General features: G+C 41.8%; 1 protein-coding gene across 1 annotated transcript; it reads left to right on the forward strand.

The window, feature by feature from the left end:
• The first annotated feature begins 137 nt into the window (after positions 1-137).
• On the forward strand, positions 138-9,541 carry clmnb (calmin b). Its single transcript, XM_047337965.1, has 10 exons — positions 138-2,739; positions 3,214-3,275; positions 3,363-3,458; positions 4,195-4,278; positions 4,387-4,479; positions 4,990-5,216; positions 5,377-5,570; positions 5,748-5,830; positions 6,621-8,134; positions 8,791-9,541. Exons 1-10 carry the CDS (start codon positions 2,661-2,663, stop codon positions 8,933-8,935), a joined length of 2,577 nt encoding a protein of 858 aa, XP_047193921.1. The 5' UTR covers positions 138-2,660; the 3' UTR covers positions 8,936-9,541.
• Positions 9,542-12,859: the final 3,318 nt, after the last annotated feature.

The raw sequence follows: 12,859 nt of genomic DNA on the forward strand, positions 1-12,859 counted from the left end.
CTAGATATTGTTTGAAGCTGAAGAAGCTCTTCCTGTCAGACACTTTCACCTGCCACACTCGTATCTTGACACCCCCGCCACACACACACACACACACACACACACTCAGCACTGCTTTGATGTAAGAAATTAAAACGCACCCAGAAGACAATTTTTTCATCTCTGTATTATTATTCTCCTCATATTGCTGATGTAAGCTTGATACATTTCTGTGTAGGCCTGTTGAATACAGACATTCAGTCCAACAGGCTTCAGTTTATCTGCCATGAAGATTATATCTGATCAATTTTAAACCTTTGTTCAGAAATTCCCCTCTTCGCTGCTGCAGAAGCCCCATGAGGACTCATGGGGCTTCTGCTGCTCTAAAAGGTCTAAAATTCAATCATCTGAAATTTAAAGCCTTACAATGACTGAAATATATGAAAACATCACATACTAGCTCTTAAATAGGTTTATGTAAGTCTTAATTATGTTAATTTTCATTAAATGCTACTTCAGTCGTGCTTGAAAATTCGGTTTTAGGATAAATGTTTAGGCTTGCGTGCACAGTTTGTAATGTCTCTGTGTGTTTTAGTTATTTCTCAGTGATGTGGATATAAGCACACCAATCTGACAGTATCTCACTGCACTCAGCTTGACTGTGAAAGACTATACCTACTGTCCCAGAAGGTAGTTTTTTAGACAATGTAGTGTTTTGAAGGTTTATCTAATTTTCTTCTTCACCTTATCTTTAACAGGGAAGTGTAACTAATTCTGGGACTCTGATATACCTTCATATCTTTTGTACTTGACGTAGGACTTCAATTTCATTTATTATTCATTCATTATGAAACCTGCAGAAACCCTGCCCTTATGGGTGAAGTGTTAAAATAACAGTTTAGCATCTGTCCCTTATATGTCAATTATCTTTTTTAGGCTTAGGTCAAAAGGTTTTCTGACATATCCTGACATTAAAACTGTTGCAGACCAGCTGAAGCTTTTACATTTACTGTTTCTTAATCTCTGGCTCTAGACTAATTGTTGGTTTCATATAACCACTCTCTTGAATGTGCGTCTTCACCCTCCTGATCTCCTCAAAAGAACATTGTGCTGCTGTGATTTATGAATTGTGTGTGTATTATAAACTGCAGATTTCTTAAATTGGACCCTGCTCCCTGTTGGAGGACTTCTCCCGTTTTAGATGCATGTGAGTTCCCCTGGGAGAGTGAGTCAGGAACAGCACAGAATTCTAATAAAATGTGGGTCAGTGTAAAAAAACGAATTACACAACTCATTTTATTTCAGTGAATCAAATTCAGATCCAGAGTTTAGCTTCTTACATTATTAAAAACTTCAAGTCTGTGTTTAATAATTTTTTATTAAGTCAGTCCATTAACTGACATAAATGAAAAATGACTTATGATGGTTGGATATGATGCAAGATGAAAAGATAGAGTAATAAATGGAAATGCATGTTTTTGTGCAGTTTAACAAAGAAACTGCTCAGTCAAAATATACAGTGTAAATCACAAAGTCGTGTTTGTATGCACATTGTAATGTGTCATTTAATAAAATATATGCCAGGGAAAGAAAAAAAGAAAATATATTTTGGTATAAACTTAAAGGTTTGGATTCAGTAAGTATTTAAGAAGAATTTGGTGCTAGCAGTTTTCGGTTAATATAAGTATAAGTAAAAAACACAGTGTAAATGCTCAGTGACAAGTAAGAGATCTGTAAAAACATCATAGGTAAAAGTATTCATCCCTGTAAAAGTTATATTTTATTGGACCTTATTATTCATCCACAAATGAACAAACAGCATTGATCTAAGTCCAAAAAGTGGAACTAATTTATACTTAAGAGTTACAGTTTACAGCACACCTCATGTTTTGCATGTACTATATTTATCAGCAAAGTACTATTACCTCAAACTTGTACTTAAAGAACTAGATGAAGTGTGCCATGGTACAATGAAGCACTTGACAAAGAGTAGAACGATACACTTTAAATAATACTTTACATTCAATAAACAATTTCAATCTCAATTAAGATTTTTTGTCAGTTTTGTGTTATATATTTGTACATAATATTACCTGGTGTGGCCAAACCAAAGGCCAACATTTTCCTGTTCTATATTAGATGCTGATATGAGCTGTTAAGGCCTTGACGGGAGTCTGTTGGGATTCATTACAATTTTTTTAAATGATTTGCCAACACACCTCATCGAGATCATCAAGATCAACTTCGGTTGAAACCTTTACTTCCTACCCTCATTCCTTTGGCCTGTCCTGAACATGCTCTGAAGAAATCCAGGTATTTATGACTTAATCACACTGAGCTGCCAGAAAGGTTTGTCACAGACCTCTGCAAGAAAACTATTCAACCTTTAGAATAACACAGAGACCCCAGTGGATTCCTTCATGTTAAAGGTTAAACATCCCAACACACTGTGCAGCTTCCTCCGCAGACAGATGTTTTGAGCTGCAGCCTGTCAACAGGATTCGAGCTGAGTTGTTTCAGAGGGGGAGTGGAGCCAGAGCTGATCCACACCTCAGAGATAGGTTCCAGCGTGTTCGGGCAAGACGCACTGCCTCACTCTGCGTTTCCTTCCTCCTTATTCTGTACAGAAACCACAGAGCAGCTCTAATTGCTACAAGTGCCGGGCAGTATTTTTAGAAAATATGAGAATGCAGGACGAGGCCAAGTGGGGCTCGGAAAAGAGACCACTCGGAGAGATAAGCGATCAGCCTCAGCCTCAAGGTACAGTGACAAGAAATACTGGATTAAGCTGGAGCTTAAACTTGACCCACTGTGTGATGATGATAATAGTTAATTCACTGTGTCTACACTTTATTGTACTTTTAAAAAGTGAACACTTGGCTTCCTTATAGTGATTTTTCACATATGTTTGGATTTGGCTTTGTGGCAGTAACTAATCATTCACTGTTCTGTTTGTTGATGATTTACTTCTAAAGTACTCTCTTGTGTAAAATACCTAATGAAAGGGACGTTAAAAGACATGTTTGCTCTTTTCAAATACCTTAATTTCTGAAGTCTTCTGGGAGATAAACATATATGTACCACTTTCCAATGATCTGTCAGACTGTTTGTGCTTGTTAAATAAAACCCTCCCGTGTGCTGCATCTCATCAGGATAGGGAAAGCACTGGTTCAACAGTGTTGACTTGTAAAACTGCAGCATGTTGTGCCAAGTCCCTTGTTTTCTTTCCCCCAGATGAGAGGAAAGCAGGGCAGAAGAGAACCTTCACCAGGTGGATGAATGGGTTTCTGCACAGAGTAAGACACAAATCAATACAGTTTTACGATGACATTATGCTTCTTTCATGCAATCCCCAATACAGATTGTGATTTGTTATTCCACAGTGTGATCCTCCGCTCGAGGTGCACGACCTGTTCGCAGACATTCAAGATGGCAGGATACTCATGGCCCTGCTGGAGGAGCTGACCGGGTGCAAACTGGTGAGAATCAAATTTCACAGTGCAAAAATATGAATTTAGCCAAGAAAATATATAAACTGCCATCAGTTTTTGTAATGTCCTCTGTTCCCTTTCAGCTCTGTTCATTGGCTGATCACTATATTCACCAGCTGATAAGAATCATAAAAGTAATTCAAAATATCCTGCCACTTGAAAAATAACCCAAAACGGGTACACAGTTTTTTTTTAGAGGTGATTGACTCCTTTCTCATTGTCAATAGAGGAGTTTGCACTTTTGTTTTTTACTCTCACCTCGCAGTCTTGCCAAATTTGCACGTTCAGGTGGATGTCACCTTTCCATCAGCCGATTAAAACCTGTGTCATTTGACCCGCGAGTGAACGCCAAACGTATCCATTCTCTCTGTTGCTGAGAGTTCGATGAAAATATCGATGTACTCTCTGTGCAGTGAGCCACAACTAGCAGCCAGTTTGCTTAGCTTAATTTAGCCCAACTGAACATAAAGATTTGAAATGGGGGGGGAGCGAACCTGGCTCTGCCCAAGTGGAGCCCCCCCCCCCAGCACCTGATCAGTTCAATAGGCATATTTAACAACTATTTAAAGGGATTGTTCACCCAAAAATGAAAATTCACTCATTATCTAGGCACCGCTCTGCAGATGGAGGGGTGGGTGAAGTGTGTGACTTCCTGCTGTTCTGTTGTTGCTGTTCCCCACTGCCTTTCTGCTGAGCTAATATTACTGATATTATTCTTTATTAGCTTTACAGGTTCAGGTCGTCTTCTCAACGCATTTTCCGACTGAACAACATTTCCAAGGCCCTGGCGTTCCTAGATGATAGACATGTGAGTGTGTTTGCTTCAGAGTCTCTAGTGATATTGTTTTGACATGTACTGCGTCTACTCTGGTTAAACTAGATTTCAAATGACGTCTCCTCCCATGTTGTCCCTCAGGTGAAGCTGCTTGGTGTTGACGCCTCTGGTGTTGCTGATGGCATCCCCTCTGTTGTTCTTAACCTTGTCTGGATCATCATCCTGCACTTCCAGGTAGTTTTTATTTCACCCACGATCCAGAGATGGAGCCAAAACATCTCAGGTACAAATGCTGTCATCTGAGTCTGTGCTGTAGCAATCGGGGGATGGGGCAGTCGTATCAAAGTTAATAATAATGATAATAATGATAATAATTATAATCATCATCATCATCATCATCATCATAATAATTATACACTTTAATTGTATAGCACCTTTCATACAAGAAATGCAGGTCAAAGTGCTTCACATACAATATAGATGAAGATAAAATCATGTTAAAATGTAATTCAAAGTCAAAAGAGATCAGATTTTAGGAAACATAAGATCATAATATGTTTTTTTTTAATGCATAAAAACGGAAAAGAAATAAAAAGATTTTAAAGAAAGAGCTCAGGAGTGTGGGCAAGAATTATAATAAACTAATAATGCAGTCTATGCTTCATTTTCCTAATGTATTACCGCACTTGTTGACCCGGTGCTTATCACTGACCCTGCCGACACTCCACTCTCCCCCTCACACAGGTAAAGGAGGTGACCAGAGGCCTCCACACGCATTTGTCTTCTAGCCTCTCTTCCTTATCAGCGAGCGGTTACCCCTCATCCAGTGACCTCGCTCTCCAGCCAAATGACATTGGCAGCTACTCGTGCAAAACCCTGCCAAGCAAAGGCAGAAAAGCTGCCAGGGCGCCAAAGTACCATGGGAAAGCAATCAAGTCTCTCCTGCAGTGGGTCCAAAGATGCACATCAAAGTGAGTCTGAAAAAGATCAAATCGCTTACAAAGTAATTTTGGTCAAGGAAACATCCAAAATGCAATTATTTTATGACCTCTATGAGTGAAGGGGAAAAAATCGGAGCTGGCTGTGTTGGGATATGAGTTATTTTTCTATGATGTCATTTTAAATGTGCAGGTTTGGGGTGGAGGTACATGACTTCGGGAAGAGCTGGAGAAGTGGGCTCGCATTCCTCGCTGTGATTAAGTGCATAGAGCCGGACTTGGTGGACCTGCGGGAGAGTCTGGCCAGGGAGCCAAGGGAAAACCTTCAGCAGGCCTTCACGATAGCCCACCACAGCTTTGATATAACACCTCTACTGGAGCCTGAAGGTAAAAGCTTATCGAAAGGATCAGTGCATCACAATGATCTGTTTTTATAGACACCAGTCCCACTGACCTCACTAGAACGGATCATAAAGGTAACGTCTGTATGTCGAACCACAGGGAAGGCCTCCCTCGTAACAGGCCACCATTATTAATGGTAACAGCTTATCCCTCTTCCCACAGGTGTAATGTGCCCCTCACCAGATGAGCAGTCCATCATCACCTATGTGTCTATGTTCCTGGGGCATTGTTCAGGCAAAGATAAGGTGAGTGTGACCTCTTTTAGATATTTCTATCAAATGTTTGGCTTTGAATTGGTTTAGAAAATACACTTATTTGCTTTCTGGCAGAGTTTGATGAAACGATTGATACCCCGGCCACATCAGTATCCTTTATGCTCCAAATCCAGTAAATGAAGGTTACATTGAGTTTTTATCGAAACTGTGTTAAAGACTTATGGATTAAGCTGCACTGAGTTGTGTTCAGAGACGTGTTTCTGCTGTTGAGCCTTCCCTCACTGATTTTAATTGGATGGACAAACTAATACAAACACCTGTCTACATAATGCATAGCAGTTCATTAGCACCATAAATGGCAGCCTCCAAATGGTTACTTGATTACAGTTGAACTAAACAAATTGTAACTTTCACAAAGGGAGGATTTATTGGATTAGACAGCTTTAGCTTGGCGTTCCAAATAAACTGACAACTGTGTGCATGTGGTGTCCTCTGCATTTCTCTAATCTAATGTTATTTATGAACAGTATACAAGCCAGTTACAAACCACAATAAATACAATGGTGAAAAAAATTCACGGGCAGAGTTGAACTATGTGTTATCCTCTGTTTTTCCTTCTTTATGGTTACTGGCTGTATCGTATTTGACTGAGACATTGAAGGCAAGAATTGTTTCAATCTTCTCATCTAACTCTCAGACAGACAGCAAATGAACACATTTTATAAAACTAACTTTTCCTTTGTCCAGCAAAGACATGCATTCACAAACAAATATTTATTTTCATTATTCAGTGGTTTAATGTAACTACTTTTTAACACAGGATCAAACAACGGACATTGGAGTTCCTGATATCCCAAATTATGGTTCCCTTGAGTCAGTGAGATTCGGAGAGACCCTCGCTGACGACACAGAAGCCCAAGCTTTGCTCAGAGGTTCGGAGGAGAGCAGCGAGCAGCTTCTGTGGAAGCGGTGGGCCAGAAGATCCCCGGGTGGCCCCCGTGCCACCTCGCTCCACTTGAATGATTCAGTTACATCTCACCTCTCCTCCAGCGACGGAGACATTGTTTCATCCTGTTGTCGCCGAAGCATCACTGAGCAGTCTGAAGGCAGTGCTGCCACCTCGCCATTCAACAAAAAGAGAGGGCGGCATAGAAGTGTTTTACAGCCACCCAGTCCTCTAGACGCAGGCGTAGTCAACCCAGCCATTCGATCCTGGATGGAGAAAAGCTCGAATCAGGTCCACGGCAAGTCGAGAGCGGATGAGAGTCACTTTTCTTTGAGCTCAGAGGAGGGAATCTACAGTTTGTCAGTGCTGGACTCAGATGAGGAGGACGCCTACAGCTACATCCTGGATCTGAACAAAGATGTTTTTCAAAGGGTCGAAGAGGAGACGGTGGAAGAAATCGACGAGGAGTCAAAGCATCTGGAAGCATGTGACATGTTCAATGGTCATGGAGGTTCTGTTGTACAAAATGCAGGTTTTGAACAAGAATCTGAAGACAGGTCTCGGTCAGTGGTTCACCGGGAGTTTGATTTGGACGAAAATGAAAGTATGAGATACAATCGACCCGTGTTTGACATGGAGCCAGAGGATGGGAGCTTCAGAAAAGAGGAGCCTGAGGAGGAAGGAGTTGTTGGAGGACAGGTTCATGATTATGGTGAGGAGGAGAGGGAGAAGGAGACAGAGGATGTTAGATTAGTGACACATGGATATGATAAAACAGAGGCTCTGATAGATGAGGCAGAGATTTGCAAAATGGCTCCGTTTGAGGAAGACACTGACGGAGGGCTTTCTGTAAAAGTGAGTGAGAAGATGGAAGTAGACGAGGAGGAGAAAAGAGAAAGTTTAGCATCAGTTCAGAAAGGGCAGGATGGAAACTTAGGGAAAGACAAAGGGGAAGAGGGAAATATTATGAAGGAAAAGAAAGGAAATCAACACAGCGCTGTGACCTTAGTGGGTTTCGGGGTCGGAGTAAATGAAATAATACTAACTAATGAGGGTGTGAATGAAATCCGAGGTGTCAGTGCAGCTAGAATTCACACACAAGAAGAAAATGACAGGAAAGACTCTGGCCCCAAAATGGAGGATTTAATCAAGAACTGCGATGTAGATAAAACGGAGGCATCCACTGACAAAGACACAAATTCAATGGATTCTGAGGCAGTTACAAGAGAAGAGGAAGACGACAGGGGACTGAAGATGAAGAAATACAAACTCACCGATGAGAAGACAATGACGATAGAACCTCTGGGGGAAACTACTCCAAACAATGACCCTGATGGAAGTGTTAACATTCATGCTGGTGTTAGCAGTTGGACCTCTAACTCATTCAGGTAGGCGGTGGTGTTTATGATTAATTTCTACTATACAAGTGGCCTATCCGCCTCTTGTCCTTGGACACAAGGCTAGAGCAGTTTTCAGACATGAACTCAGGAGAATGTTAGTTTCCAAGTTGACAACTTCGTCGTGTGCGAAACCTCTTTTTTATCCTGAGATGCAGTGATTGGTCCAGATAATCTCCTGTTGTGTTTTCACGTGGGCTCTTCTGGATATTATCAAGAGGTTTTACAAGGCTTTTTACGGGGCACATTTACGTTCCCATAAACAGTCCCTCCCTTCATTGCATGTCTGAAAGCTGCTCAATTTACTTCGGGAGCTTGTGAACTAGGCGTGTGAACATTTGCAGATTTTGTTAGACCACAAAAAACCCAGTGAATATTATGTGATTATGGTTTTGGAAGCTAAAAATACTCTTCGTATAGTGAATATCACTCTCACTAAAGCCTCATGCACACCACTTTAACTTCTACTATAATGAGACAGTTGCTGTTTGGTTGTTTGGTCAGTTCGTTCTACCGATAACAACATTTGTGTCTGTGTTTTGTTGTTATTGCTGCAGTGTAACTACTGTTTCTTCATAATATTTATAAATGTGAAGTGTCCCGTTTTAGCTTGAATCTAACCCTGGTGTGTTTTATCTACTTTCCAGCGGCGAGGGAGGATTCACTCTTCAGTCTTTAGCCGCCTCTTGTGACATAACCCCATTAGAGCTGGAAATGCTCTTGGTCTTTTGGATGCTGCTCTACTGCTGCTTCATCCTACCTCAAATGAACCTCGGAGCCCCCCTGCTGTAAACCCTCCTTATTCAGATATGCTTATTAGCCCAGTTTCCACTAATGAGCCAAACAGGGACACTTAAGGCTGTGTTGACTCTTTATCTGTGTCGCTAAATTTCCCTCCAGGCAACATTTAATGATTATGTTTGCCTCTCTCTGCCAGCAGATGTAATTTGTCATTGGGGCTATAGTTTCAGATAAACCGTAACACTGTTTTCTATTGTTAAACAGATTTTCAGCTGCCAGCTCCTACACTGCACACATTATTATCCAAGTTTTGTGAGGTGTTTTTTTTGCTGAATGCGTGTCCAAAAAGTGCTGTTGTTTATCTGATTTATTTCTGTTGCAGAAATAGTCCACATGGTGGCATTGCAGCATCACAGCGGCAAGTGTCTGGCATGACAGACTGTCTATACAGCATTCTGCCGCCTGCTGAGGGGTCCATAGGGCCTGCTGTTTAATTAGAAGCTGTATCGACATGGTGAGATTAAGCTCATAACATTTAATGAGCACTTTGACATTTCCTAGACTCACTCGTTGTGTTAAAGCAAAAGTTTATCCACAATTTAGACGCGTCTCATGACATTTTAATGACTGTAAGAATAATAAAGCAGACGTGTAATATATATCTCCTGGTCATTTCCACCTGATAGAATCAGGCCTGAAAGTACAGCAGAGGCACGTATAGTGTCTCTGTCAGTATACCACAGTGTGCACCTTAAAACTAGAGCAAGATTTAAGTATACATCAGTTGCATAAGTGTTCAAAATCCATGTTGACCAGCGAGTGTTATAAAGGGCGGGGGTGAGTATGCGCTGCCCTTAACTCTCCACCAGACACACACACACACACACACACACACACACACACACACACACACGCACACACACACGCACACGCACACGCACACACATTCGTTGTTGGTCAAATTCTAAGAATCTAAAAAACACGCTGCCATTGTTTGCTCGGAGCTCAACCCATAGGTCAAAAGCTCAGTCCCATAGATCGATGTACTTTCAACACTACCACTGCCCCCGCACCGAGTCATGAGAACTCAACTTCCCCAAAGCTGGAATTTGGCGGCGCCTCCTAATCAGGCCGAGCTGGGAGTCTTATGTACAGTATAGGCTTCTGAGAGAGGAACGAGAGGTCAAGCAGCAGCAGTGGCTCCACATGTCAGCCCTAAACACAGCCTTGACCTTTGAACTTTACCGTTCAGCTGGACACCAGAACCACTTCCTTTGTCTGATGTCAGGCAGCAAGAGCACAACATCTTATACCCTGCACTTTGGCCTGGTGGCCGCTCTGGCCCTGCTGGCCCGGCCTTTGGGTTGGCAGCCAACTGCAACATAGCCTCACTCTACCAGATGGAAGGAGTGGAGGTGGGACTGGGGCCACAGCAGGGGTGGAAATGCAACGGGTGAAAGCTAGAAACAGAGCTGATGGCGGCTGAACCCACGTTTTAGTTATAAAAGACATCAGTGCTGCCACGTTCACAGCTGCCATCCACACTACTCTGGAGTTTTCAGGCTTGGACAGTTGTGTGGAAAAACCAGTATGCCCATGGTCCCCACCAATAAATGAGAAATTCTAGATAGAAGATTCTCTACTGAAATCTTTATCTCAGTGTCATATTGGAAGGTGATGTCCCTACACATAGATTCACTGGTGCCAAACTGCATCCTTTAGAACAGCAACTGTACCTACCATAATTTAAAGCACTGAAATTCTATGTTCCAATTACCAAGTATATATGTTTATATATTTTAATATCTTAGAACAAAACTTAAAAGAACGGCTGGTTACTTGTTTCTGAATCACTTTTTTTCTTATTTGTTTAAATCCTCTTCACGTCCCAATAGCATCAATAAATAAAGAAAAATAAAAGATGGCATCTGTAGCCCTCGCAGGACTAATGAACAATCACAAATTTAATTTAAATAAGCATAAATATTACATTTTACTGGAGACTATGATAGTTTTTTTCTTTTCAGCTTTAAGATGTTGATGAAAGACTTTGAGGCATCTGGCTAACATATACTCAAAAAGTTATGTGTATCTCAAAGGTAGCTTGAAAATAGTAATGCTCATACATATTCATGCTCTCAACACAAAGTTGGGAAATATTCCTGTGAATTAAGGGTGAAAACACTGGGCTCTCTCTGAGCCACTCCACAGGATGTATCAGCTCATTAATTTTCAAAAGAAGAACAGACCAAATGAAATTGAATTTCCGTTGGATTAGGAAGATTATAGTTAGTACACTGGCAATATGTGCTCTCATTGTGTCAAACCACCTGCTGCACAGCATATTGAGCACCTGCTTCTTCATTAGTCACTGGGTTTTATGGGGAGGAGATGCTCACTTGTGACAGTTGGTGGTAATACATTTACACAGCGGGTGCTTCTTTATGGGTGTGCAACCTCCGTCTTTGCCAGTTTATTTTCATACTCCATCCATAACCTGCTCCCTTTATTAAAAACACATAAATCAGGTCATCCAACCATTTGAGCGGCGCCCCGCAGCGCCAAGAGGCTTCCAGCTGCTTGCTGCGACCAGCGTGACATGGAGCGCCGACTCGTCTGAGGTGATGATGCTGTTCGACAACAACTGCTCAGCCACAGAGGTGCTGCTGGACTCTGGCAAACATCTGGCCTCACTGCTCCTGCTTCCCGAGGCTGAGCTGCAGCCGTGTGAGTGCTGCCTCTCTGACAGACACGTCAGCTTTTGGCTCAGCAACATGAAGCCTGGAGGTGGGGAGTCCAAATAGTTGGAACAGAAATGAGGTGCAAACCATGTCAAGCGCTTTCCCGACTACTTGCATTGACTTTTGTGTCAGTAGCTTCGAGGATAAGTGAATATGAAACTGTTTCTCTTGTGCCATTTCTTCAACGAAGTGAGACGGAGAGGAAAAGCTTCGAGATGAGGTCAGCGGGAGCTGTGTGGAAAATGTAAAGCTATGCAGACATACATAATACACATTTTAAATATTCCACAATGTTGCACATTTCTGGAAACATTAAGTACATTTCCATTTGCTCCTTATTAAGAACATTTTCAATTAGTGCATAAAAAAAAGTGGAGACAGTGTTGAAACATAGCGTAGAAGTTTTAAAACCATTATGCATATGAAGCATCCAGAAACCTCAGACACATATTGTGCGTCATGGCTGGATATGAAGTGAATTTTTTTTGTTATTGTTTGTGATTTGGGTGAAATGATCCTTTAAAAAGCTAAGGGTAGTATCTATTGCAGGTCTTTTGTAACATATTTGTTTTGTGTGTGCTCAGGTTGCACTGTGTGGTAATATGACTCTGCATTGGCTGTGTGTGGATCAGTAGGGTAGTTTACCATATGGCTCTCAGAACCGTGACCGTGTAGTATAAAGCATATGCCCTCCATATAGTGTGTCGGCTTATCTCCGAGTGTACATTATATTGATCCGTGTCGCAGAGCAGCGCCCTCACTCTGGTGCCCTGCAGTCACTTGCACTCTGTTGTTCGGGAGCATGATGAATGATGCTGAGTAGATCCTCGGTCAGCAATAATTACTGCTCTCTATACATCAGTGAGCCAGGGCCTGCAGTCCGGGTCGCACAAGCTGTAACAAGACAGCCTGGAGCAAATCCATTAACACACTGATTGTTTTCACAGGCGGACAGAAATACGCATCTCTAAGTTCCATCTAATGCAACAGCTTCCAGAGCTCGTCCTGAGGAACTCTGGTTATCATCCATTTTGTCAGTGAGTCGAGCTCTGGAAAATCTACGAAGAAGATGATGCAACTCATTAAGGTCAAGAAAGAACCCTGACACACTTGGTCATAAGCACTGGGGTACGATCCCTGAGGGAAATATTATAATATATATCTCTTTTTAAAATGTGTGATGGACATGCCAAAACACACTTTCTCCTCATCTCTGTGTCTTTAATGTACAGAT

Source organism: Hippoglossus stenolepis, chromosome 20 (assembly GCF_022539355.2).
Source record: "Hippoglossus stenolepis isolate QCI-W04-F060 chromosome 20, HSTE1.2, whole genome shotgun sequence".
Classification (NCBI taxonomy): Eukaryota; Metazoa; Chordata; class Actinopteri; order Pleuronectiformes; family Pleuronectidae; genus Hippoglossus; species Hippoglossus stenolepis.